The 23887-nt window shown below is 45.7% G+C and overlaps 1 protein-coding gene across 3 annotated transcripts in view; it reads left to right on the forward strand.

The window, feature by feature from the left end:
• Positions 1–3661: 3661 nt before the first annotated feature.
• Positions 3662–23887, forward strand: part of TP63 (tumor protein p63) — a gene marked incomplete at both ends in the record, with an annotated part of 105653 nt that continues 85427 nt past the window's right edge. For all 3 annotated transcript variants that reach the window (XM_082319570.1, XM_082319571.1, XM_082319575.1), the window contains one exon: positions 3662–3723. In XM_082319570.1, coding sequence (XP_082175696.1) covers positions 3662–3723 — 62 coding nt within the window. The remainder of the gene's footprint in view (positions 3724–23887) is intronic.

A 23887-nucleotide genomic window follows, 5' to 3' on the forward strand; every position in this document is an offset into this window, starting at 1 on the left:
TTTTTTTTTAAGGCAGTGCAAATGGGGTTGGCCAAATACCACTGAGCTTTAACAGCCTCCCAGCTATGCATGGGGTACTGGCAATACACTCACACACACACCCTGTGGCTTGTGTTTCCACTGCGGACTGTGCTATGCAAAGGAGCGCCTTGCAGCTGAGAAGAGTTTGACACAGTCTAACTGCAATGGTAGATATCTCTGCCGAAATTCATGGTGAATCAACCCACAGCTAAATGTGTTGGCTATGAGCAGGGGGGAGGAAGGAAGCTGGGGTTGGGGGAGAGAAATCGGGAGACTTGCTGGCTTTTATAGGTGGTTTTTGTGTACTGTCACCAGTGGGTTTCCATGGCTCCATTTTCTAGCTGGGAAAAGCAAAAATGGACTTTCTGAGCTACTTCAAAACATGTCCAGATCTCTGTGGGAGGCTGAAAATGTCCAGCTCTCTGGGAAAAGTAGCCAGGTGCTTTGTGCATTGCTAAAATGAGCCAAACTGTGAGCCATTTGCATTTGCCCAGCCCCAGGCACAAGGGCTGGTAAGGACCTTGGGCAGTTGGTGGCACCTTTTGAAGTTTTTATGGAAATGACCTTGCTAGACACCCCCTCCCATCAGTTCCTTGTGAGTGAGAAGAGAGCCCTGCTCCAAGCTACTACTACTTATTACAATTATGTGGTGCTTCTTTTTTAAATTAATTATGGTTTTTCAGGAGAAGTTATTCTTTAGTGTGAATTGTGAGCTGGAGACTAACTGCCTCTTCTTGACTGCGGTGCTGCTAGACGTGTTTGGCACTAAAAGCAGGAATCGCAGGCTTGGTAGTTTGGGCTGTAGCAGACTGGTACTTAATGTGTCTGAAGTACCAAGAGGTACTCTCCTGTGCAGAGTTAAGGTAGTGCAAAACCAGGGGTCAGGTTCATCCTCGGAGGCAGAGGCAGCCCAGCAGTATCAATTCCAGGAGCTGCCTGTTGTACTTCACAAAGCCTTTGGGATGTGTGATCTGGACACGCAGCATTATCTGTGCATGTGCCAGTTGAGGAGACTGGCCAAAACCAGGACAGCAGATCTGAGTCTCCGGGTAGGAATTGTCCAGCCTTCCCCTGCTCCCAGTGCATTGGCCCTGGTGCCCAAGCTATGCTGGGAAAGACTCTTCTCCAGCTTCCATAGAGAAGTAGGTAGAGCAGGATTTCATTAGAACAGCTGTTTTCACATGGCATTTCTTTTGCATGAGGTTTATTCCTTTTAGGCTGAAATCTATCAGGAAAGACAAATTCTTGCAGGCTGTTGGGAGACCTTACAATGCATGGCTGCTCTCAGCTAGTCCCACCACAGGCATGGTAGAAGAAATCCAACAAGCTTGTGGTGTGTCTCTAGGAGTAAGCGCAATGTCTCAGGAGTGTACCCACAGCACAGCCTGGTGCCTGCATGCACCTCCCCAGCCAGGTGGGTTATCCATATTCACACCCACAGGTGCAGATTGAAACTAGGTCTTGGAGCAAGAGAGCATGAACACAAGCTCTTGCTCAAATGGTTTGTGCAGGGAGAGGACTTGCCTGCTGTGTCTTTGGTTAAGGGTGGATGCTCAAAGCCTAGACCAGAGCCAGGCTAGCAGTGCGGACTACAAGTTTGCATTGGCCCCTGGCCCTCTTTGCCCATTCCCTGGAGGTATTTGCTGCCTTGGGAGGGGTGGCTGCACAGCGGTGAGCACAGCCCTGACCTCAGCAGCAGAAGGGGATGCAGCCACTCTGCAGCCATGCTCCCTGGGCCGCATCGTGTGTACACAAGCTCTGGTGCGATTTCCCCCTCTCACCTCCCCAGCAGAGCCTGGTTTGGACATTTCCACGCTTCTTCCCCAGTGATGCAGGCTATGAGGTTTTGTGTTTACTCCAGGGCTCAGCCTAAGAGAAGAAAGGTGTTTCATTTACTGCTCCTCCACAGGACAGGCAGAGGAAGCAGTGTCCAGCAGCAAGGGAGCCCTTAACTTCAGTTAATAAATGCATCCTTCATTTCCAGCCTCTCTTCCTTGGTGAATGCCGCTTATTGTAACGAAAGCTGCTTGGACTTGGCCAGGGATCAGCCCTGCGAGTTTACAGGATTCACAATTCACAGATGTTAGGAACTATCAGGCTGAGCGTGGGTGGAGAATGTCAAGGCTGAAATAGCTCCCCTGCCACCCTGGCACAGGCAGCAAAGAAAATGTTTCCACATGACATTCTTCAAACCAAAATTTCTTACAAGGAAAAAACAGAGGGGAAAAATAAGAGGCAATCGCTGCTCTCTCAGAGGGCTCCTGACTTTCACTTGGGAAGTTGACATTTTTGCTGATATCGGCACAAAAGATGCACTGTAGGTGAGCTATACTGCAGCCCCTTCCCCTCTCTTCGTATACCCAAACATATATGTCTGCTTCAAGATGCAATCCCACTGGTGCATAGATACATGGACGCTATTTTTTTCCTGCTGGAATCCATTTTAATTTAGCTCCTGATTCATATTTCATTCATTTTCCAAAACCACAAAACCAGGATAGGTTTACAGCCTGTACTATTTGGATGAGCCATGGAGGGGGAAAAACAGGGGAACAAACCAGGTTGCTTTCCTGAATGATTTTCTGTGTGAAGTAAAAAAAAAAAGAAAAATAAAAAAAAAAAAAAAGGAGGGGGGGAATTAAAGTCTTCCTTCCTGGTTTTTATTCTCCTTTAGGAAAACCAAATCTGCCTTTCATCTTTGGTAGTTTGTTTTGGTGGACTTCACTCTTGTTTCTTTAGGTTTTAGTGGCCTGAAAAATATGACTCCTATTTTCTTTTTTTCTTACTTTTCTCCTCAAGATATTTGAAGCTGTTATTTTTCATGTGGAAAATGTGTATATTATTTGCAGAACACTAAAACAGTGAAAGATTTTTATACCATCTCAATTCTCTTTGAAAAAAAGGTCAAAAGATATAGAGGGGAAACATTAACAATTACATCTGATAGTTTTCTTGGGGGGAGGAGGGCAGGAAGGGGAGGCAGAGGAGCAAAAGTTCAAAGTTAATTTTAATTGAGGAATTTCCCCATATTTTGTCATTCAGCTTTTGAAACTGTGACCACAACAGACTGTTTGAACTGTGGCACGAGAGAGACTGAAAATTTCCCCAGGCAACTTTACGCAGGTATTAGCCACAGAGTTGACAAGGATAGCTTTTAAAATACGATGAAATTCAGCACGGGTGCTGCACCCAGCAGAGGAAACTCCGTCCATCTGGAGACGAGGATGACCAGCAGCCACAGCAGTTTTCAAAATCGCAAGAGCTGCCAAAATTAAACTGTGAAGTCAGGCGGGAAGGCAACCAATGACTGGTGAGATCAGAAGTTCAGAGATGCCCCAGATGAGCTCCCAACAACAAGTGTGGCCGACGTACACCAAGGTTTATTAAGGATGTTGAGAGGAGGGGAAAATATCTGTGCAGAAGATGCCCAGCTGGCGAGGAGGGACTGGTGGTGATGCTCAGGTCACTTGATGAATCCCATTGGCCAAGTCCCTGGGAGATCCCACCCATTCGCAAGTGTAAAATAAATCTCTAAAGTTGTACCTCGTGTACCACTTGACCTTATTGCTTTTAGCCTGTTGGCTTTATATCTATTTATTTATTTTAATTTGGTCTGTACCCAAAGAGGGGCTCGACGGAAATGAATTTTGAACCGGCAACTTTCACCACCTTGCAGTACTACCCTGATCCCTGCATCCAGCGGTGAGTCTCTGAGCATGACGTAACTCTCTCCTATCGCAGGTTTGATCTGAGCGTCTTGTGTAATTGTTAACTTTTCTGCTATCGTCCGGCGGCAGCTGGGCTGCACGCGGAAAAAATGTGCCGCTCTCTTCATGCTCAGTGGAGCTTATTATTATTTTTGGCTTTCTAACATGTTACTGTTTAATTATAGGCATCCGTATAAGATATCTCCCTTTTCCTCTTTGGCATTAGAGGAAAAAAAAATGTATGATAAATAACATGAAAGCTGATAGTATCTTTTCCCTGTGTTTTGGAGCAGAAGGTTACACTGTGCTTTGGGTAGTGCAGGAATTGCTTTAGCTTTCTATAGTGTGTTTATTTCTTCCTTTTAAATGAAAAAGCTCCTGGAAAGAATATCAGCTTAACTATTAAGCTCTGAGATTTTGGAATTTAAAGGATAAATAAATCATTTAAAAGATCCAAAGAAGAAAAAATTGCCTTCTAAGAGGGAGACCTTTTCCAAGAATATTCTTTCATTCTGTTTAACAGCCAACATCAGAGCCTGACAACCACTCTTATTTTAGCTTTGTTGTTATGCTGAGTTTTATAACTTTCCAGTAGATAAAAGAGCATGTCCGAACGAGGTATCACGGTATCACATTGTCAGTTTGTTTGTTTCTCCCAATAGAAGATACTATATTTAAGCATGTAAATGACATGTAGATGGTATTTTTCCAGTCGTAAAGTTCGGAGAGGTGAAATCCTCTGAGCACAGTCACTTGTTGAGCTACTTTAAAGCTAGATTCTGGTTACATTTTGAAAAAGCCCTGTCTGGTGTCTCACCAAGGCATTCAATCCCCAGAAGGGTTAACTATGAACACTGCATCCTCTGCAGGGTGCTGGGGAAGGCTGCCTATGTTGCATAGCTGTCTGCCGAAGAAAGGGCTTGGCCACCGTCACCCAGCCCACGGCATTACAGGCAGCTTTGTGATCTCTTCTTTTTTTCCCCACTATTATCATTTGTTGCAATGTTTTTTTGTGGGATGTCTTTCCCCTGTTAATCCGCTGGGTGAACGGTGCCACTGCTGTGTGACGGTCCTGGGGAGGAGTGTGGAGACCTGGCAGCGAGGAGGGGACGCATTTGGGGCCAGCGGAGGGGAAGGAGAGGAGGGGAGCTGGGAAATAACGCACGGTCCTTGGCCGTGCAGCCGTAGCAGAGGAATGTGGAACGAAGCTGGGGGTATTGGTTTCCCCGGTGAGACCTTCCACAACACGAGCCCCAGGGCTGGCCGGGCACATGCAGCTCCACTCTGATCTCCCGCAAACCCACCCAGCACCGCTGACACCGGCAGGGATGTGTGTGTGTCCAGGAGAAGAGCAATATGAGAGTCATGCCCATCTAGGCAGGTGGATTCAGGCTGGCAGCAGTGGGGTCTTTAGCAGATGAAGAAATTTCAGTGGCTGGAAGCCACAGCCAGGCAAATTCCCAAATAGAAAATTTAAAAAATAAAATAAATAAATAAAATTGGAAAGTGTAAAGATGCACTGGGAAGTGTACCTGAGCTCTGGGACAGCTTCCCAGCCCCTGTGAACTCGTGCCAGTCACATTCCATCCTATGTCAAAGACCAGGTTCATAAAATTGGTGCTGTGGCTCAAGCAAAAAAAAACAGCTGGAGTGGGAATTGAAGACAAAAAATTCCCTTGGCTGTATTCTGTAGGACTTTTTAAATGGGCCTTTCTCACCTTCAAATCTGCATCCTCCAGCAAGTCAGGCCTTTCACTAGAAATGCTGTTCCTCGCCGGATGCCTTAGCAGTGTCATGAGTTTTTAACTGACCATTGTGGTATGGGAAGCCTCAGGACAGCTTGGGACAGATAAAGTTTGTGACACCCCTCAGTCATAAAACCTGATCGAGATGTAGCCTGGAGTAATAACGCGTCTCAGCTGTTATGCATGTCTGTTTACATGAGCTGAGAGTGGCATTTGTCCAGTTATTAGTGGCTGTGCTCTGCCACAGGTCAAAATCAGCTGTAAGTCAGTCCCAGAGATACTTTTCTCAGTCTGAACGCATAGATGGTCTTCAGCTTTAAGCTCCATTGGCTGGATATTCATGATGTGCTGGGTGACATTCGTCTGACTGATTTAACAAAATTGAATAGTTTCATAATTGCATTTATTTTACACAGTTTGAAACACTTCTGCTTTGATGTGGTCAAAGTGCTTTATTTAGCTAACACCAGCGTGCTTCTTTGCAACTTTAAAATTACATCTAGTAATAATCTAAACAGCAAACTGATAACGTTGAGCTGAGGCATGCTGGCAAAATAACAATAGCGAAAAGTGTTTGAAACCCTGTTAAAATGGGCAGGGAGGTCACACAGATTTCCCTGTAGGTCTGTGTGCAGGTGGAAGCAGTTATAAATCCCAGTTAGCTCTAAGATTTGTGGCTTACGTTTACCCTCTGCCGTTGCTTCATCTATTAATCTCTTTACTTTGGGGGTGTCCAGCAGGCAGACAGCGTGGGAGCCAGCTAAAACATTTCCTCTGTCAAGAGGTGAACACAGATCATGCTTAGGAGCGTTAACTAATGTGCCATTATAATGCTTGTATACTTACACAGCAGTGAAACTATGTACTGCTGCTATGGTGTATCTAAACAACACAGTAATTCATTGCCACAGATGAGGAAAAAATAGCTGGGTGCCCAGACTCCTAGTGCTGTGTGTAATTGTTCAGGCCACTCCAGCCTCTGTCTCCTCAGCCCAGCTCTCTTGTTTAGGCTGTTTACTTCTTTGGAAATGTGGGCATTAAAACAAAAGCAACTCCTGCCTCACACAAAAGTACAGACGACTCAGCTGGCACACGGGACAGCAGCACCCTCCTCCACAAGCCCCACTTGTTGTTGCGGGCAGTGGGGTTTAGCACTGGAGCTGCAGCCCAGCTGAGAGGGGCAGAGGGGCACCAGGCACTGATGGGGAGGTACATCCCGGTGCAGAAGTGAGGGATGCAAATGTAGTGCATGAACATCTGAAGTGAGCTTGGAAAGATATATCTTGAGTGGACTCATCTTTTTTTTCTTCTACACAGAAAGAGCTAAGAGATGCTGAAATTCGGCAACAATGGAGTTGAACAAAAACCTCACTTTTTCTACTTCTGCTTCCCTTATAAAGGGATTTTCACGAAATGCTCAAAATCGGTGATAAAGCAGGCTCATTGCTCTGGCTCCTGGGCCTGGGAAGGTGCTGCTGTAAGGATAGAAGCACCTGCGTTGAAGCACCAAGTCTCTGACCCCAATGAATTACTTGTTTGGGTGGTACCGTGGGAGCTCATGCTGTGCTGCAGAAAACCCAGGCTAGCTCTGAGTCATAAAATGAGCTAACTGAAACGGGCGGGATTTCCACCTTCCAAGAAGTGCCCACCTAGCTGCAGTTGAAAGCCACTAATGTAAGAAGGCACTGTAATTATGATCAAAGTCCAGCTGTTGAGAACTATGTAATTAGTCTCTCTCTCCGAAGCTGCTTTTTTTCTCAGCTAATGCCTGGTTGGGGGAGTGATGTTTACAGATAAGTTACTTGTGTTCTTGGAAATAATGGTCATTAGGCTGCATTTTACCCAGGAGCTCTCTTCATTTTGGGGCTGTTGCGAATGCACCTGCTGGTGCACTAAACTACGGTCCTGCCTGCTCTGCTCGCCCCTCTCCCTGCACCCAGGCTAATTGGTGGCCTCAGGATTTCACGTGGCTGATGTGTTGAAGGCATTTGCTGTGTCTCACTCCTCTGTTTTGAATGAAAGGCCTCTCATGTAAGCTGCTCTTTCCTCTTTCATTTCTGGCTTTGTATTCTCAGCACAATGTGATACGGCCAAGCCTCCCAAATCTCACTAATAATAGAGGCTTGAGGAACAGCCCTGAAATCCTCTGGTCCCTGCAGCATCTGTGCTGGAGACCTGGTTTCTCAGACATGGTTCTATTTTTTTTGTTTTTGTTTTGGGGGGGTGGTGGTGCGGGGAGTGTGCCAAAAAGAAAAATCAATCAATCAAAAAAAAAAAAAAAACAAACACCCAACCAGGTATGTAGAAAAAAAATTCTATTTTTAGAAGAAGATGAGGGAAACTGTCAGAAGTTAGTTGGGGCATGGAATGGAGTGGAGGGCATGGGCCATGGCAGCATCATCTACTGGGTACTGTATCTGGATGGATTTTGGTGAGCAGGGTCTAGTTCCAGCCAGCCAGAACTCCTGGATTCAGAGGGATCTTTCATTGGGAGCATTGCATGTGTCGCTTCACCTTTCTTTGCTGGCTCCCACACGTATCAAACAGGGCTGGTAAATGGACTGCAATTATCAGATAGGAGTCTTGCCAATGTTAATGCCTGCAATGCAGCACAAAGGTGAAAAACTCATGGTACCCAGTGCTCATCATTGCTAATAGGCAGTAATGAAATAGTAGGTTTCCTCCCTTTGGGTTGGGAGGGGGCACGTTCAGGCAAAATGTGCTGGCTACTCCTCCTGATCACAGGCAGCAGCGTGGTGTGTCCCTTCACAGCTGTGAATCAATGCTGGCATAAGCAGCTCTCCTTTCACTTGGGTATTAGCTGGGTGACACTGTGACAGAGCTTTGCTTAAGCAGTAACAGGGTAATGTCTTGCAGGAGTGTTTCATGCCACGTGCAGCTCTGCAGAATCCTTGCATTTGGGCAACTGTGTGCTTTTTCTCTTTCCTCATGCTACACTTTGCTGAAGAATAACTGAACTCCTGCTATGACAGGGTTGACAAATCTCATCTGCCTTCACCTTTGAGATGGGAGCCCAAATTTTCTGTGTTGGCAGAAAGACCTGAAGCCAAGTAAGGAAAGCCACATGACTTGGTATAGATCTATTTGCAGAAACAGCCAGTGATACAGCAGGTACTTTCCAAAGACTCAGTGGCCAGAAGTTGTTCTGAGCAGCTTGTGGTGTGCTCAGAGCAGCCGGTGACTTCTAGAGGAGCAGAATTCGCTCCACAGAGGAAGGAAAAGTGGAAGGGAGCCGGGGAGGTGCTTATTTTATTGGCCTTGGTGAGCTCTCCTGTGCGATGGTGGTCACCTTCATGGCTGTGCTGTCACCCCTGGTAGAAATCCCACGGGAGAGGGAGGGTCCCTGGCTGGAACCAGACACATGCAAGGGGACAGCGTGCAGTGTGTCGAGACATAGCTATCGCAGGGTGGCCTCATGGGTGGGAGGGCTTTGCAGAGCAGCTCTGCATGGAGGACATGCTGCCAGCATGGGACCTCTCGGCACCTTGCTAAGGACGTACACTGCTGGCGGTGAGGAGGGGATGGTATTTATCTCGTCTTTGAGGTCTGCTCTTTGGTTGCTCTCCTGTTCTTATACTGCAGTCTCATCAGAAGGTGGGATTAGAAGATAGGATCTTTGCAAAACACTTAAGAGCAGCACGGTAAACTGTCTTCAGTTCTTTCTTCCTGGCAGAGCCCTGCAGTCTGCTCGTCCCTGCTGCCCTCCTCTGTTTTGTCCCTGCTGGACCTCTTTGCTCTGTGTCAGAGAGAGGTCACAACCCCTTCACAGTCATTGCCAAGGACAGCACTTTTCTCTTTTCCTCTTCAAAACGTATAAGCCCCTCAGAGTGTCATAAGAAGATATTTGTCTGCTTGGAGCTCCTTTTAGTGCTACTTAAAGGATTAAAGGGGAATCAAATTGACCGTTTTCTGTTTTTCCTAGATCCCAAAGGACTGGAAGGATAATATGTGAAGTCTTTCATGTGGTCCTTTCTACTATGAGGAGAGAATACCTAATTCATAGGATCTTGCTAAACTTCAACTTCCAAAAACACTGAAGAAATTAAAGAAGCAAGTTCTCAATAGTTCATCTGTTCAGAGGTGTTTAGGGTGTTCATGGTACCTGTTATAAGCATAATCCCCTGCTGATTTGCATGATACCTTCTGCTACAAGCTAACTTGCAATGGCTCCTCTCAACAAACACAAGGATTTCTGGCCTGATATGGAGCAGAAGGGCTCAGCTTCAATTTTGGGAAAAATAAAACCTTTTGATGTCCAACAAGTGGCCAAAGGACTATTGAACCCTTATAAAAAAAATGTCCACAGGTGTCACAAAGCATGGGGGAGGAAGGGGGGTCTTAGAAAGAAGAAATCAAGGAAACCTGGTGCTTAATTTGGTGCCTGGCTCTAAGCTAATTATTCACTTAGGTGAAAACCTTCATGGGAATTTGGGCATTGTGGTGGGAGCCAATGGTTACACTGCCATTCAAGTTTTGATTTCCATTTGATTTAAAATTTTGTAGCCCATGATCAAAACTGAAATAATCAGAAAGAAAATGTTTCACTAGAATAGATTTCTGAGGTCTGTTTGACTAGGTCTGCTGATAATAGATAGATAATATCCTTCCATCTGCTTAGATAACTTTGTGAAAACATCTGTTTCTGCTCCTAGGGCTTACTTGGGAGTTTTTGGTGCCTGTTTGTAATCACTTACTACTGTGTAGCAGACTATCTCCCAACAGGATTTTGCTGCTGAGTCATCTCTAATCAGATGTTTGAATGCCACAGGTGGCCTGATGTGATAAATACTGATGCATGTAAGCAAGGGGAATTGGGTTAGTGCATGGAGCTATAAAGAGAACAGCTACCTCCAAGAGTGAGAAGGGGGAAAACCTGCAGTAAGATACTGGAGGTTCAATAGGCTCTTTGCAACATAAAAATAAGTCTGCTTACAAAACCTTGCCCTGGGAGGTTCAATGCCTGTCTAGTTTAGTAATGTTGATATGCGCCTAAGTCAATGCATGCTGAAAAAATGCATGGAAAGTAGTTTGCGGTGTGCTGGTGAGCTGGATGCTGCAAGCAGCAGCTGCTCAGCTGTGTATTGCCAGCAGTGTCTGCCTCTAACGTCAGAAGTAGGAGCCAGAGATGGTGGGGCAAAATGGTGGGATTGCCGTGCTTGCTGTCAATGGGGTCTCTGAGGTGGCTGTGACAGCTGTGAAATCGTAGTTCAGCTGGCTCTGAGAGTTAACATGGGCATTAGGTGGTCAACTATTCCAGGATTAAAAATCTTAATGTTAAACAACAAAATTCCTTTACACTGTCTTCCAAGTTTGGTTGTTCATATTTGTGAATTTTCCTCTTAAAATATACAGGCTGAAAACATCATTCCTGTTTTTGATGGAATGGGAGACTGATGTATTCATAGCACTCCAGGAGCTACTGCTTTAAGATAATCACAAGCAAAAATCATAAATCACATTAAGTGTGGCAATGTATTGATAAAATCATGGGGAGCCAACCCTGTAATTTCTTAGCACCAGGCAGTTGCAAAAGTGAAGGTCCTGTGAGCACTCCAGGTAGCGTTCCCTTACACACCAGCAGTGTTTCTGATAAACAGTTCACTTGTTTCTGTCTTCCAGGACTACAATCTGCTTTTAATTCTTTGTCCTTCGTCTGCCCTGTTGTGCATCTATTTTGTGACACAGAGAAAGGTTTTTGCAAGTGCTTTTATTTTTGAGAGAAGGATTCTCTGCCCTTTGGCTTAGCAATAGCTGGCCTGCCACAGAGTTACTATGTGCTGAAAAACGCAGCTAGCATGGCATTTAGCAGAAGACTTCATTTTCCCATAGGAGTATCACTGGTGGCAGGGGTGGGGAATGGAAGTTATTGTTTATCATCCAAAACACATCAGATTTAGCAGGGTGGCTGTGGGGGTAACAAGTGGGAGCTTCAACCAAATTCATATTACAGGAATCTGCACCTAACATCTGCTTCGCTGGCGTTTCTGTTTTGCATTTTAATTATTTACTGAAACACAGGATGTTGCTGTTTACAGTTTCCTGCTTCTAAAGAGTTCTGGGGACTTTCTTCATTATCATGATGATTTATTTTATATTTTTGTAAAATTCGGCCTTCTCGAGAGAGTTTGAGAGAGGGACTTTGTAAGTCCCCTGAGCAGTTCATAGAGAAAAGAATTTGTGTAACTAAAGACTGAAGCAGCTTTCGTAAGAGTAGGTGCCTTAGGGAGCCAAGAGTCTTACCTGGCTCAACTCAAAATGTCACGAGTCTTTTGCAGTAGACAGTCTGAGACCTTCCTGTCCGAAAAAAGAATCATGTATTTCATGTTATCTGTCTGGGGAAGCTGTCCCTCTCCTCTCTGACTATATTTATATGACTAAACGCCCTGCCATGCATAGTATCCCAGGGCTGAAAATGAGTGCAGGCTGCATGATTTCTCTTGCTTTGCTTCCTCCTGGTGAGGGGCCATGTTGAGACCCGTGTGGGATGTCCCCTCACCAGCCTCTCCCTGCCACCTCCTCACAGCAGCTGAATTTGGGGAATGCCTGCCCTGTATGAACTGGGACAGCAGGAACTTGGTGCCTGCTGCTCAGTGTGCAGGGGTGCCCAGTGCCTTCCCTGGGGTTACAGCTGCAGCACACCGAGCACTTGGGCAAACAAACCCCAGGAGCTGCTGGGAAGACCCTCGCAGAGAGAGGATCTGATTCCTTCACGCATCAAAATGGCTCAAATATCAGCAAATTTAAAAGAAACTCTGTTCTTGGCAGAGCATGTGAGTGTCCTGGGGAACATATGCCCTTAAAGCTACTGATGGTGATATGGTGCAAGCAGGGAAAAGGCTGCTTGCAAGAAACCTGTGCCAGGCTTTAAATAGAGCTCAGAGCATGCTGCAGGGCTGCAAACCCAGCACGAGCAATCAGGGCTGCAAGCACAGCCAGAAAAGCCCCTGCTGTGTGCACCTCTGCCATGCTATGGAGCCTGGGTATTCCTGCTAGTTTGGTCCAGAAAAGCACACTCAGTTCAGTGGATGCAGCTGTAGCAGAGGTGGGAGGGAGCCGAATCCTGCATCTCTCATTTTGTTTGTCTCTGGAGGAGACGAACATCTCTTGGATGGCATCAGTGCTCAGGAAAGGTTTGGAGGGGACTGAAACTTCCTTACCAGGGAGAAGAGAGACAGAAACTCCTTGCTCTCCTGCTGACTGGAAACACCCCAAAAATGGTGTTTGGTGCAGGAGGGTGAGGACAGGCTCTCAATTTAGCCCATTATCAAGACCAGATCTGAGAGCACAGCCCCCTGAGCACCTTGGTCCTGACCCACAAATCTACACCCAGCATCTTCATCCCAGGGACATGGAGGGCAGTCAGACACCTGGAGATTTGAGCTTACCTGGTTTTCCAAAGTCCATAGTCACATGGTGCCAAAGTCTCCTCTTTCTTCACTAAGCCTTACGGTAATGGGCTGAATGAGGCACAGACATCTCGTGGTCAGGAGTGGCTGCATGCTGCACTGAGTGTTCACAGCCTCTGTGGAGCTGCCTTGGAAGGACTCCACATAAATGCACCATATCTAATAGTAGAGTCACTCTGTCAGTTCCCATACACATAGAGGTATAGTGTATCTGCCACTAAACAGAGAATACTGCGCTTTAAATGACCTATTATCTGCTCAGCTGGATGCTATCTGTATATCATGGTCTGGAGCATGTAAATCAGCAGCGTGAGAGTTCCTCAGTTGATGCTTCATCCCTGAACTCCCTGGGAGAAGCAGCGAGCCTGATTTCATCTCTGCAGGCATGAGTATTGCCTACAAGATGTTGGGTTCTGACTGTGTCTTTTAAAATAGATACAAACTAGTGTGGGTTTTTTTCTGTTTTAACCCTGTTACTCTTTAGGCGAAATACTGCTCTGGCTTTTCTCCCTAGACTGTAACAGTTGCTCTTTGCACCACATAATCTCATTTTTATTGTATTAACAAGCAAGCCAATCAGGAATCCAAAGAGGTCTCCCTGGCAGCTACCCAGCACAATGTGTCCCTGGTTTGGGGGACCAGCCATGCTCATGGTGAACCCTTGATCTGGGTTTTTTTCTCAAGTTTGCTTGCTGATGTGCTGCCTGCAGCTGGCACTTGCTCTGATGGCACACAGTCCTTAGGAAGGGATGAGCTCAGGACATTTGGTGGTGGACTGGACTGTAGGAAGCTCAGCCTAAACCATGCCTAACTTGTCTACACTACATAAAATGAGAGGTTGGGCTCAACAGAGCTCACAGTCATTTCCTTTCCAGACAGCCCAGAGCTCAGGCCAGGGCCACGTCTGAAAAACGTGCTTGCGTGTAGATAAGGGATAATACACAAACCAGGCCTTGAACCCAGGCCAGACCAGCGGTGTGGATGTAGCCGAGGTCTTTCCTTGCTGCTATACCCTGTCTGCAAGTGGAACTTTTCTGTTGGTGCCTTTTTTCCTCCCCTCGCCAGCTCTGGCCTCTTTCAGGGCCTTGTAGTATCTGATGAGAGCCAGTTCCTGATACCCCCACTGCCTTTCTGAAGCTCTGATGTGCTTGGCTGATTATTTTACCATCTGTAATAAATAAAGTAATTTCTCATTCTATGTTGTGGTCTCTGTATTGGTGTGATGGAGGTAGACTAGTGAAACTTGAGAGATGCTGGTTGCACTCAACACTGCAAAATTTCAGCAGACAATAGTTAAAAGGAGGAAAACCCAGGCCTCTTCATTTCCTGTGGGAAATACTGAAAGCAAGCTCCTTGTAAAAAATGAACAGCAATGAACTGCTGTAGATATTGTTATTGGGTAAATGCTGTGCTCACAGGAAAAATACTGATGAGCAAAGATCAAAATGGGGAATTTTATTCAGCAGGCCTCAGGAAGGTCAGATTTCTGGCCATCGCCTCTTCAGAACTTTTCAATTTTCCTTACTACATACCTAAAATCACTACAGAACAGTAGTGATGGTAGTGATGAAGGCCTGTAATAGCTGTATTTTGTCATGACTGTCATCTCTTGAAAGTTACCTCGCCTGCTGTCATTTCTGGGGTTGTTGCTTTCTTTTCTTTTACTGTTCCCTGATGCTGCAGAGATCTGGATAATTGGAAAGGACATGGTTAGCTGTTTTAGGCTGCTCTGGGCATTTGACACCTGCCTTTTCTCCCATCCTCCACCAGAAAAGATGAGGGGTCTCCCCATACTGCGCAGTAGAATGCAACAGCAGAGATCTCAGAGTCTCCTTATTCCCTGGCAGCTTGTGGACGTGCCCCCAGGCACCTGCTGCAAAGCATTATTGATGGTGGATGAGTGGGTCATGGGGTGATTTTGGGTTAGGCAGTCCCCCCGGGAGGCACAAAAGATGGCCCCTGTTGTCTTTAATTGTAGCTGCAGCCAGGCAGCAGAGGTTGGCATGTGGCAGCAGGGCTGGAGGCAGCACCAACCCAGCAGGAGACCTCTCAGCAGGCATTTGTGCTCATCCTCTCCTGCACGGAGGGGAGGAGGCATCACTCCGTTTGTCCTGCTGTAAAACTATCAGGGCTGGCTAGCTGACTGCAGAAAGTCTTGTGTTGCGGTAAACTTTGAAAGGTAGACCCAAATGCATGTTCAGCTGGATATCTAAAACTGAGCAAATGATGTCTATTGTTTGGACCAAAGGCATTTTTTTTTAAAATGGACTTGAAAATGTTTTGTGGCTTTTGAACAGTTTGCCTGTATTCTTGCGATACTTATTTTTGGACTTGGCTTAAAAATACCTCAGAATTTTGAGGGCTGGGCCTGGATTTTCCGTGTTGCTTTTGAGAAGACTTTCTCACTTACTGCGGTAAAAGCTCTCACCTCTGTGCAGCAGCTCTGACTCCTCCCTCCCCAGATGGGCACTGCTTTTAACCATCGCTGCAAATAAGTTTGAGGAAGGGATTGACTGGAAAAGTGAGTTACAAAATAATACAATTGCAACTGCTTTTTAATTGGTTTTGGTTTTAATGCTTTTTAAAAATGGATGGAGATGCACATCTTCTTTTGTTACTTAAATTTGGAAGGTCTCAGGACCATGTTTCCCTGGAGGTGTACTGATGGTCAACACGTCTCTGTGTGCTTTACAAATTTGGTGGCACTGCTATACCGGAGGAATGGAAGGGCAAAGATGGACAGGCCACCCATGGGGCAGGGATTGAGCTGGGTGTCCTGAGGCCCAGGCTTTCGCTCTAACTCTGGGCTTCCCAACACGGATTGCTCAGGCTCCTGGGTGGTTTTCTGGAGGTTATGAGGGCTCCGTACCCCAGACTAGAAATCGCCAGCTGCAGTGGGCAGGTGGAGGAATTGCTGTGGCAGTGCTTTCACCTCGACCAGGGCTTCATCTCTCTTGGCCCCTGCTGAGAAAGGGAGTGGGTGTCAGGGCTGAGCAGAAGGGGAGGGGATGTCCGCGGCCGGGTGAGGAGGTAGTTTCCAAGGATGGGTGAGAAGGGGAGGGTGGAGAAGGGGGTGTCCAAGGTTGAGTGGGAGATGAGAGAGGTGTTTGGGAAAGTTCACAAGACACTGAAGGAATCCTTGGAAGGAAAAAAGAAATTAGGGGTGTCTTTGCTCCAACAATTAGGAGACAGTTCCTCTAGTGCTGGTGGAGTGATTAGCTGCCTGAAGCCCTGAAGGCAAAGAAATGCCTGTATTATGTAGAAGTGGTCACTGTTGTTGGACTGATAACGATGACATGTAGACAGCAAATGTGATGAGATGTAATAGGAGATGCAGTGGGTCCCTAGGCTGTGAGCGTTGCTGATAGCATTCTGAACCAATTCTACTTCCAGAAGTTGTTCCCAACAGTTTGCAGGGAGCAGGCCATGCAGTGCCCAATCTGGGAACCCCTTGGCACAGTAGCACTGGGAATGCAGAGGGAGCCTTTTTCTCCCAAAGGAGCTCTGCTGCTAGCACTGGAGCAGGGCACTGGCGTGCAGCCCAGGGCTGCGGTGATATAACGTGCTTTGAGGGGCTGCCGCAAAGCTGCAAATGTTGCATCCACTGTGGGCATAGTCTTACTCAAGATGACTCTAACTGAAAGAAGATGATGAATGGAAAAAAATACCCCTTGTGTTTTTCAGCATAGTGAATTAGGAGGATCATTCTGTGCAGCCAGTTTCACTTTCTTTGATATAGGTCACTCTTGCCCGCACACTGAAGGCTCAAGTAAAGAGCAACCAGAAAGCTGAACCATCCCTTCCTACCCCTTTCCATTCTGCTCACACACATATGGCTTCCAAAAGAGAAATTTAAATCACAAGGAGATTGGGATGTGCTGTTATAGTAGACTGTAGCAGAACACAGAGTTTTTATAAGCCATGCAATCAGCATTCCTCTGAGACAGAATTGCTTTAATTCCTCTAAATATCATATATCTCACAGCTGAAACAGGGCATGCACAATACGAGTGTAATTTGCCTAGAGAATAGGAAGAAGCTAATAGTCCTCCCTAGGCTGTCCTCAATGGATGCTGTAGGACACCAGCAGAGCCCTTTGCCACTGTCACTCCCGGTTCCTTCTTGTGTTCCCCATATCTCCTTGGTTGGTGCCTACTTCCAAGATCAGGGTTCACCCCTTGGGCAGTTGGCTTCTTTTGTTTTCTAATGCACATCTCTGTGCGACTGGACCACTTTTCTCTCAGCTGCCCTTCCCCATAACTCATGCTGCTGTCCACGTGTTTTTCAGTGAGATTGCAGATCAGATCTGGGAAACATCTGAAAAATGCAGGATCTGGGAAAAAAGAATGGACAGTTGAACCATGGGTGAAAGTTATGTTCTGTATCAAAAAAATCCTGTGTGTTGGTGTTTGTTATTCCTTACATTTTCCGTTCCAAACCCATGCATCCATCACTCTTCTTCCAGAGATATTTTATAGGACTAACCCATAGGAGCAGTGTTAGACAGGAGGAAAATCTGAAGGATTTAAAGAAGTTGCTGGAAGTCTAGATTTTAAAAAGCTAAATCTGAAAGCTGGGCTGGAAATCTAAAGGATAATAAATACTTGTGAGTGCAGTTCAGCAGGACCTGCCTCCGCTGGGATGGGAGTCAGTCTCTCTTGGGTGATCATGAACAAAGACCTTGGAATATAGCATGAGGCAGAGAAAGAAATGGGAAAATGCATAGTACAGTGCAATTCTTGCTGGGAAGGGGGGCTCCTTGTTGATGAAGTGAACACAGAAAGACGCATAGATAGAGGTGCAATACAGATGCCTGAAATTCAACAGCAATCTCCTCTTTGAGGGGGGTGAAAGCCTGCCTGTCTACCCATGGGCTTTCATTTTGCCCCCACTGTTTACAGCAATGAACCTGTTTGGTTACCAAAGGTCTCTAACAAGTGCTTCTAGGGTGCGCTTTGCCGGCTGAGGGTGGCTGATGCGGCCGTGGGGGACAAGCGTGCCACACGCTTCGGGGAATTCCAGATGACACTGCCTGCCAGGCACACGCTTGTCCCGTGCTGCCAGACCCTGCTTCCTTCTCCTCTTGCACAGCTGTGAGCTTCATTAGGTAGCAATGTCTACAAATCACTGCAGTGTTAAAATGCAGAGCGGGGGGAATTCCAGCAGGTTGAGGGCTGCCAAGTTCCTTGAGTTTTAACAGTGCAGTTTGAAAAGGAGCCCCCTCCCCACTCAAGAACTAAAAATACAACTAACACCAAGATTCAGGCAATTAAGCATAATGTTCATGAACTTTAAATCATTTGTTTACCATTACTTTTGATGCACTTCAAGGTGTAACTGGAGAAGGCAGGGACCAGGATTGGGATTGCTGGAACTGAGGCTGCCGACTTCTCTGCTCTGTGATTTACTTCTCTACCTGGCCAACCCCCTGTGATGGTTGAGGGCTAATATATTAATCTATGCATGAATTAAGGGTTGTTAAGTGGTTAACTGCTGTAAGCATTCAGGAAGAAAGATTAGTTTTCAGTCTGGGCATCTGGGTTTGAATTCTACTTCCACCCTGAACTCTGAGTGTGGCTTAAAGCCGGTTACAGCCTTTCTGCAGCCTTGATTTTCATTCCTGGACATCAGCATTTTGGTGCCTGAAGATAAATGAAGTTTGGGGGTTTCTTGCTCTAGAAACTGCAGTGCATACTCTACCTGAAGAAATTAAGGCCTTTTTGAATTTCTCTATCTAGACACCCAAAATCACTAGTTCCTCTTTGAGCAGCAGCAGACTGGGATTCAGGTGACCAAGGCTGTATTTCGGGCTGCACAACTGGCTTGCTGAGTAACAATGAGTAATCCTGTGACCTCCTGGTGTCTTAGTTTTCCCACAGGTAAAATGGGAGTAATTACACTGTCTTCCTTTGTAGAGCACTTTGAGAGCTATGAATAAAATGAACCATATTAGATATCATTATTTAGACATTATTAATTATTCTTTTGGTTCATTTGTATAATGTGGAGGTGCTTTCCTTATAAGAGTAGGTGTTCTTCTCTTTGCGTCAAAGTTTCCTAAGTACTCCGCTAGCAGGTCCTTTAGAGGAATATATCTCACAAAAAATCAGCACAATCTGTAGCCTACAAAGAAAGACTTCTCTGGCCCCGTCGCTTGCCCACTGCTTGAGGACTACAGACCCAGAGACAGAAAATTGTACACTGTTGATAGACATTTGGTGGGGAGAAGCAGAAAGCAACATCCTGTAACTTTGGCAACAAGCAGAAAAAAAAAAGCTCTGAATCATTTTGCTCATCCCTACTGTGAAAGATTTCTTCTCACAAGATTTTACACTCTGGCTTTACACCAATAAGCCATGAAGTTCCACATCTATAAAGCACACTGATAGTTTCTGAGAGTTTGCACACCGTGCGGGAGAAACACAAGCCACCCGAGAGCTCCAGCTTCCAAGGGAAGCTAAGGAGAACTGGAGGTGCTTGGATCTCTTAAAACCCAACATAGCAGCTTCACTGAGATACCTTATTCATTTCTGTTTTCCCCATAAACTCTAATACTAACCCAGGGCTGTTCAGAGTGTTGAAGCTCCAAGCCTGTTTTGGATGAAAAAACAAAGAAAACCATACTATCTCTTGGTTGTGACAATCTTTCTTACTTTTGGAAGGAGGTTGCTGGACTCAGGCACGTACCTCAGCAGTGCTTGAGCTGCACCCTGCATCAGATCTGACCCTATATCAGTGAAAGCAGGTAGCATCTGCCTTTAAGGTTAAAGCTACAGAGGAGGGGCTGTGCATGCTCTGTATGAAACCTAGGTCTTGCTTTCCTCAGGAGCTTGTGCCTTTTCCCCAGCAGTAAGTCAAGCCTTTGTGTTTTGGGTTTAGCCCTTTCTAAGAATCGTTGTTTGAAGTGAAAGGTGGCTTTTTGGGTGAGAAGTGCTGCTGCGTTGCAATAGTTGAGTTTAATAGTGTTCTGTCATTGTTTTCTGGGGTGGAAAGTGGTTCGGGTTTTCTTGTTTTATTTTGTCTTGTTGCTTTTCTTTAATGTCTTTGACGTGAATGTAGAAAGGGGGAAAATATGGTGAAGAGTGGAAGCAAGTGCTTAGAGTGAGGTAGTGGGAGCAGAAATATCTTGTCTTCTCTCTAGTTTGCCACCAGTTTATGTTATGCTGGGCCAAGAAGTCAGGGCTTCGTTTCCACCTGTGTCGGGACCCTCAGCTCCAGGGAAAGGCAATAGCAGTGCAGATGGGCTAAGGCTTATGAAAGGCAAATGCTGTGCTTGCCAGGGCTTTTTTGTTTGGTTGTTGTTTTTTGATGGGGTGGGGTTTGGTTTTGGGTTTTTTTTTTTTGTGAAGTTTAACATTCTCAGCCTTCTGGGAGATTCTGAAATTGAGTGCTGTGTGGGTACAGCTAGAGGGGCATGTCGCTCTCATTGCTATATTTTGCAGAGATCTCACTCGTCAGTGTGATGGCAAACTGAATCAGCTGGGATGCAGTCCCACTCCGGTGGGCTGTAACACAGAACTTCTGGGGAAATGATCAGGAGGCAGCAGAACAATCAGTGTGCACAAGGCTTCAGCCCACAGAGTGAATCTGGAAAAGTGCTTTCACCTGGGCTCTGGGCTGCTCTTACTTCAGCAAAATAAATAGGATGGAACTGAGCTACCCCTCAGTGGCAGTGAATTGCTGGCTGAAACTGTCCTGGGATTCAGTGGTTCAGGAGCAGTGTCCCAGCACTGTGCCAGGAAACCCTGTGCTCTTGGTGAGGTGCTGCTTCTCAGAAAAGATTTAACCTGCTATTTCTGTTAATTAATAATCCCCTGGTGGTTTTTAAAGGAGGGGCTTGTGTGTGCAGTGTCCTATTCAGCTTGCAGTTTGATGGGGACTGTAAATCCCTCTGTAGTTCCAACCTGGTGCAGTTAGTGCTCTCTTCTTGTGGCAAGCTGCCTGCCAACTATTTCAGCAGTTAATGCAGGGAATTAGCTTGTAGACTTAAAGCCGAGGGCACGCTAGACAAGACTTACTACCATGCTTTGTCCTGTCATAATCAGTAGTTTGGTATACCGGGCTGTGTTATCTCCTACGACATGCTTTGGGATGAGTGGTTGCGGGTAAAAGGGATGTTTAAATGTCTGTTAATAAAAAAATCAGCTGGTAGGAGCAATTTGAACAATGCAAACTCCTGCTATCTTGTGATTAACTTTAGGCACTCGGGGATTATTTTACTGAAGCTAGAGCATTTGCTGATGTGGGAAAAGACAATTAACTAGAGTAGTGAAATTTATGCACAGATCTTGCATAAGCTTTAGCTGTTTTTTTCTTGTGGAAGAGCAAATTTGGGCACTTAGGTATGCTGTTCGGTAGACAGAGACTGCTCCTCTGTTTTGAAGGCTGTTTGTTAAGGAAAATGACACTAGGTTTAGATTTTATTAAGATCCCAGGGAAGGAGACAATTTAGCTTGCATACAGGTTTGTGTTGAACTGAAGTTGGTTTTCCTGAGGCTTGAGAGCTCTTTCCCACCTGAGAGCAGGATGCACCAAACTACGTAAAATCAATGCTCACTACCTCTGTAATGTAGTAGCCTTCTCACAGGTTCCTTGCCAAGATTGGCTACCTAATCCTGCAGCCTCCTTTGGAAACAGCGCTGTATGGGTAGTAAAGGTGTTGCAGAGAGTGTTGAAGGAGTCTCTTGAAATTTTGCTTCTGTGAAAGCATTAACCAGGAACTTCTTTTGCTTGGTGTTGGGAAATGTGCCTTTTTGGCTATCAGGTAAAATTTGATAATGCTTTTCTTAGAAACAGTAAGTCAGGTGCTTGGTTGAGTACAGGGATAAAGATGACACAGCTGGAAAAAGCCTCTCTCTGGAGAAATTTGGAGTTGTGTTTAGTACAGGGATGCACTGGTTGTGTCCTTAACTGGTGTGACTCTTTCCAACAGCTCTGTTAGCTTCAGAGGCATAGAATAACAAACCTGACATTATCAGTCCGTGCAGCTATATCTCCTTTCTCTCCTGCGCTGCAGGCTGTGGGCACTGTGAAGAGTGCTTGGTTGGGGTAGGCTTATGAGAAGCAACTTCTGCTTTGCTGCTGAATGGGACCACAAGGGCCAGAGCAGGCAGGGCTGAACTGGTTGCTTTGCCTTCTTGAGACCTAGGACTTTGTGCAGCTGTGAACCAAAGCTGGGGCATGTCATGGCACGCAGAAACCTCATTGCGCTGAGACTTTTTTTAAGGAAAAAAGATCTCTGCGGAAAGTCTGTCTTGTAATAACTCTTTTTGGTAAAGCTGGTTCCTGTATAGGTAGTAATGAGCTGGTGTGGATGGTTGTTGTCACTACCTTTGCGCTGAACTCCTAAAAAGTGGGTTTTAGTGTTTAAGTCAAGGGCAGTCGTGATAAGTGGCAAATAACTATTAAAAGTGAGCACTTCAGTCGTTTGGGAGAACCCGCTGTGGGGTTTCTCTGCCCGTTCCTGGGAGGTCAAGACCGGGTGTAGGGTATTGAGCAGAGTGGGTTGGGAGCATGCACTCCCCATTGCTCCCTTCCAAAGCTTGTAGTAGCACTGGTTCCCAGTGTATATAGCAGGCTTCAGGCCAGATCTGTTGTTCCGGGTTTCAGTGCAGCAGTCTTGAAAGTGCCTTACCAAACTGAAAGCTTGAAAGGAGTAATTTCTGGTACTTTGTGGGATAACTGCTGTTCTCAGAGGATTGTGATTATTTATTCACATGTAGTGTGGGTACGTGCTCACATCTGTGAGACAGAGCTATTAGCTATGACACTTCTGAATTTTATTTTTGTCTCTGGCTGTTCATGAACTTCTAAAGGATGTTGGGGTTTTTTGTTAATCACAAAAAGGATGAGCAACTGAAGTGATACTTTCACCTATTTTGAGGTGTGCTCAGCTATGGCTCTGGGGGCCAAAACTGCTTTGACTTCCCTTAGCTTAGGAAACCTGTCTGCTCTTTTCAAAGGCAGTTCTGTGGGCAGCAGAGGTGTGGAAAGCCCTGCTTTTTGCAGACCAGAGTCATCCTCAAAACAGGAGAGGCCATACAAATTCAGTAAAGAGAGCTAGATCCCTCTCTAACAGCAACCAGAAATAGATGCTTCAGGAAAAAGTAGAGGAAAAGAACAACTGTAGTGTGATCCTCCCTCTAAAACACTCTTTCTTAATTTTGCCAGCTTAATAAATTAGGATCTTCCATGCAATTTGTTTAGATCATAGTGTTAAACAGCACCAAAATGTGCCAAACCAAATGTTAGTCCAATTCTTTTTGGAATCCGTTTATAACCCTGGTAGGGAGCACAGCCATTCACTTGCATTGTGCCGAAACAATTCTTTCATAGGAAAATTTTGCAGGGTGCCCCTATCCTTCTAGCAGGAAAGGCGGTCACCTGCCTCATACTCTAATTAAGTTGAGTTTTTGTCAACTGCAAAGATACTCAAGAAATTCCTCTCACCCCCGCCTTTACATCCCTGCAGCCTTTGAGTATTTTGACACGGGTGTAAAAGCTGCTGCGTTTGAATTTAGAAATTGGCCAGTGGGATGAGAATGTGCAGCTGTGGAAGGCGCGAGTGCTCTGGCTTCGTCACTGCTCCTCTTGGGCCCACCTATTTCTGTGAGGCTCGTGGGAGCTTAAGGGGATAAAAATGGCCAAGGTAGTTAGCAGATATGGTGGAAATCAGTCGCTCAGGCTCAGAAATGATTGGAGGTGAGAAGGCGGTAGACAAGCAAATATAATCTGATGTGATGGAACTTATTTCCATAGAAAATAAAGTGAAAAGAAGACTTTTTTTTTAAATTATTATTCAAATTAAAAAAAAAAAAAAAAAAAAAAAAAAAACCAAATTATTTTAGTCCAAGACCTCAGCTGCAGTGGCTGAGTGTAGGAGAAGTCACCTAAATCATCCAAGGGCTTGCAATCTAGAGAGGCAACCAGCCAGGGAGAGTGGAATCACACACCACTTAGGTGCTTCACCTGCTGCAAAGACTACTTG

The sequence above is a fragment of the Platalea leucorodia genome, assembly GCF_965183815.1.
Source record: "Platalea leucorodia genome assembly, chromosome: 8".
Lineage (NCBI taxonomy): Eukaryota > Metazoa > Chordata > Aves > Pelecaniformes > Threskiornithidae > Platalea > Platalea leucorodia.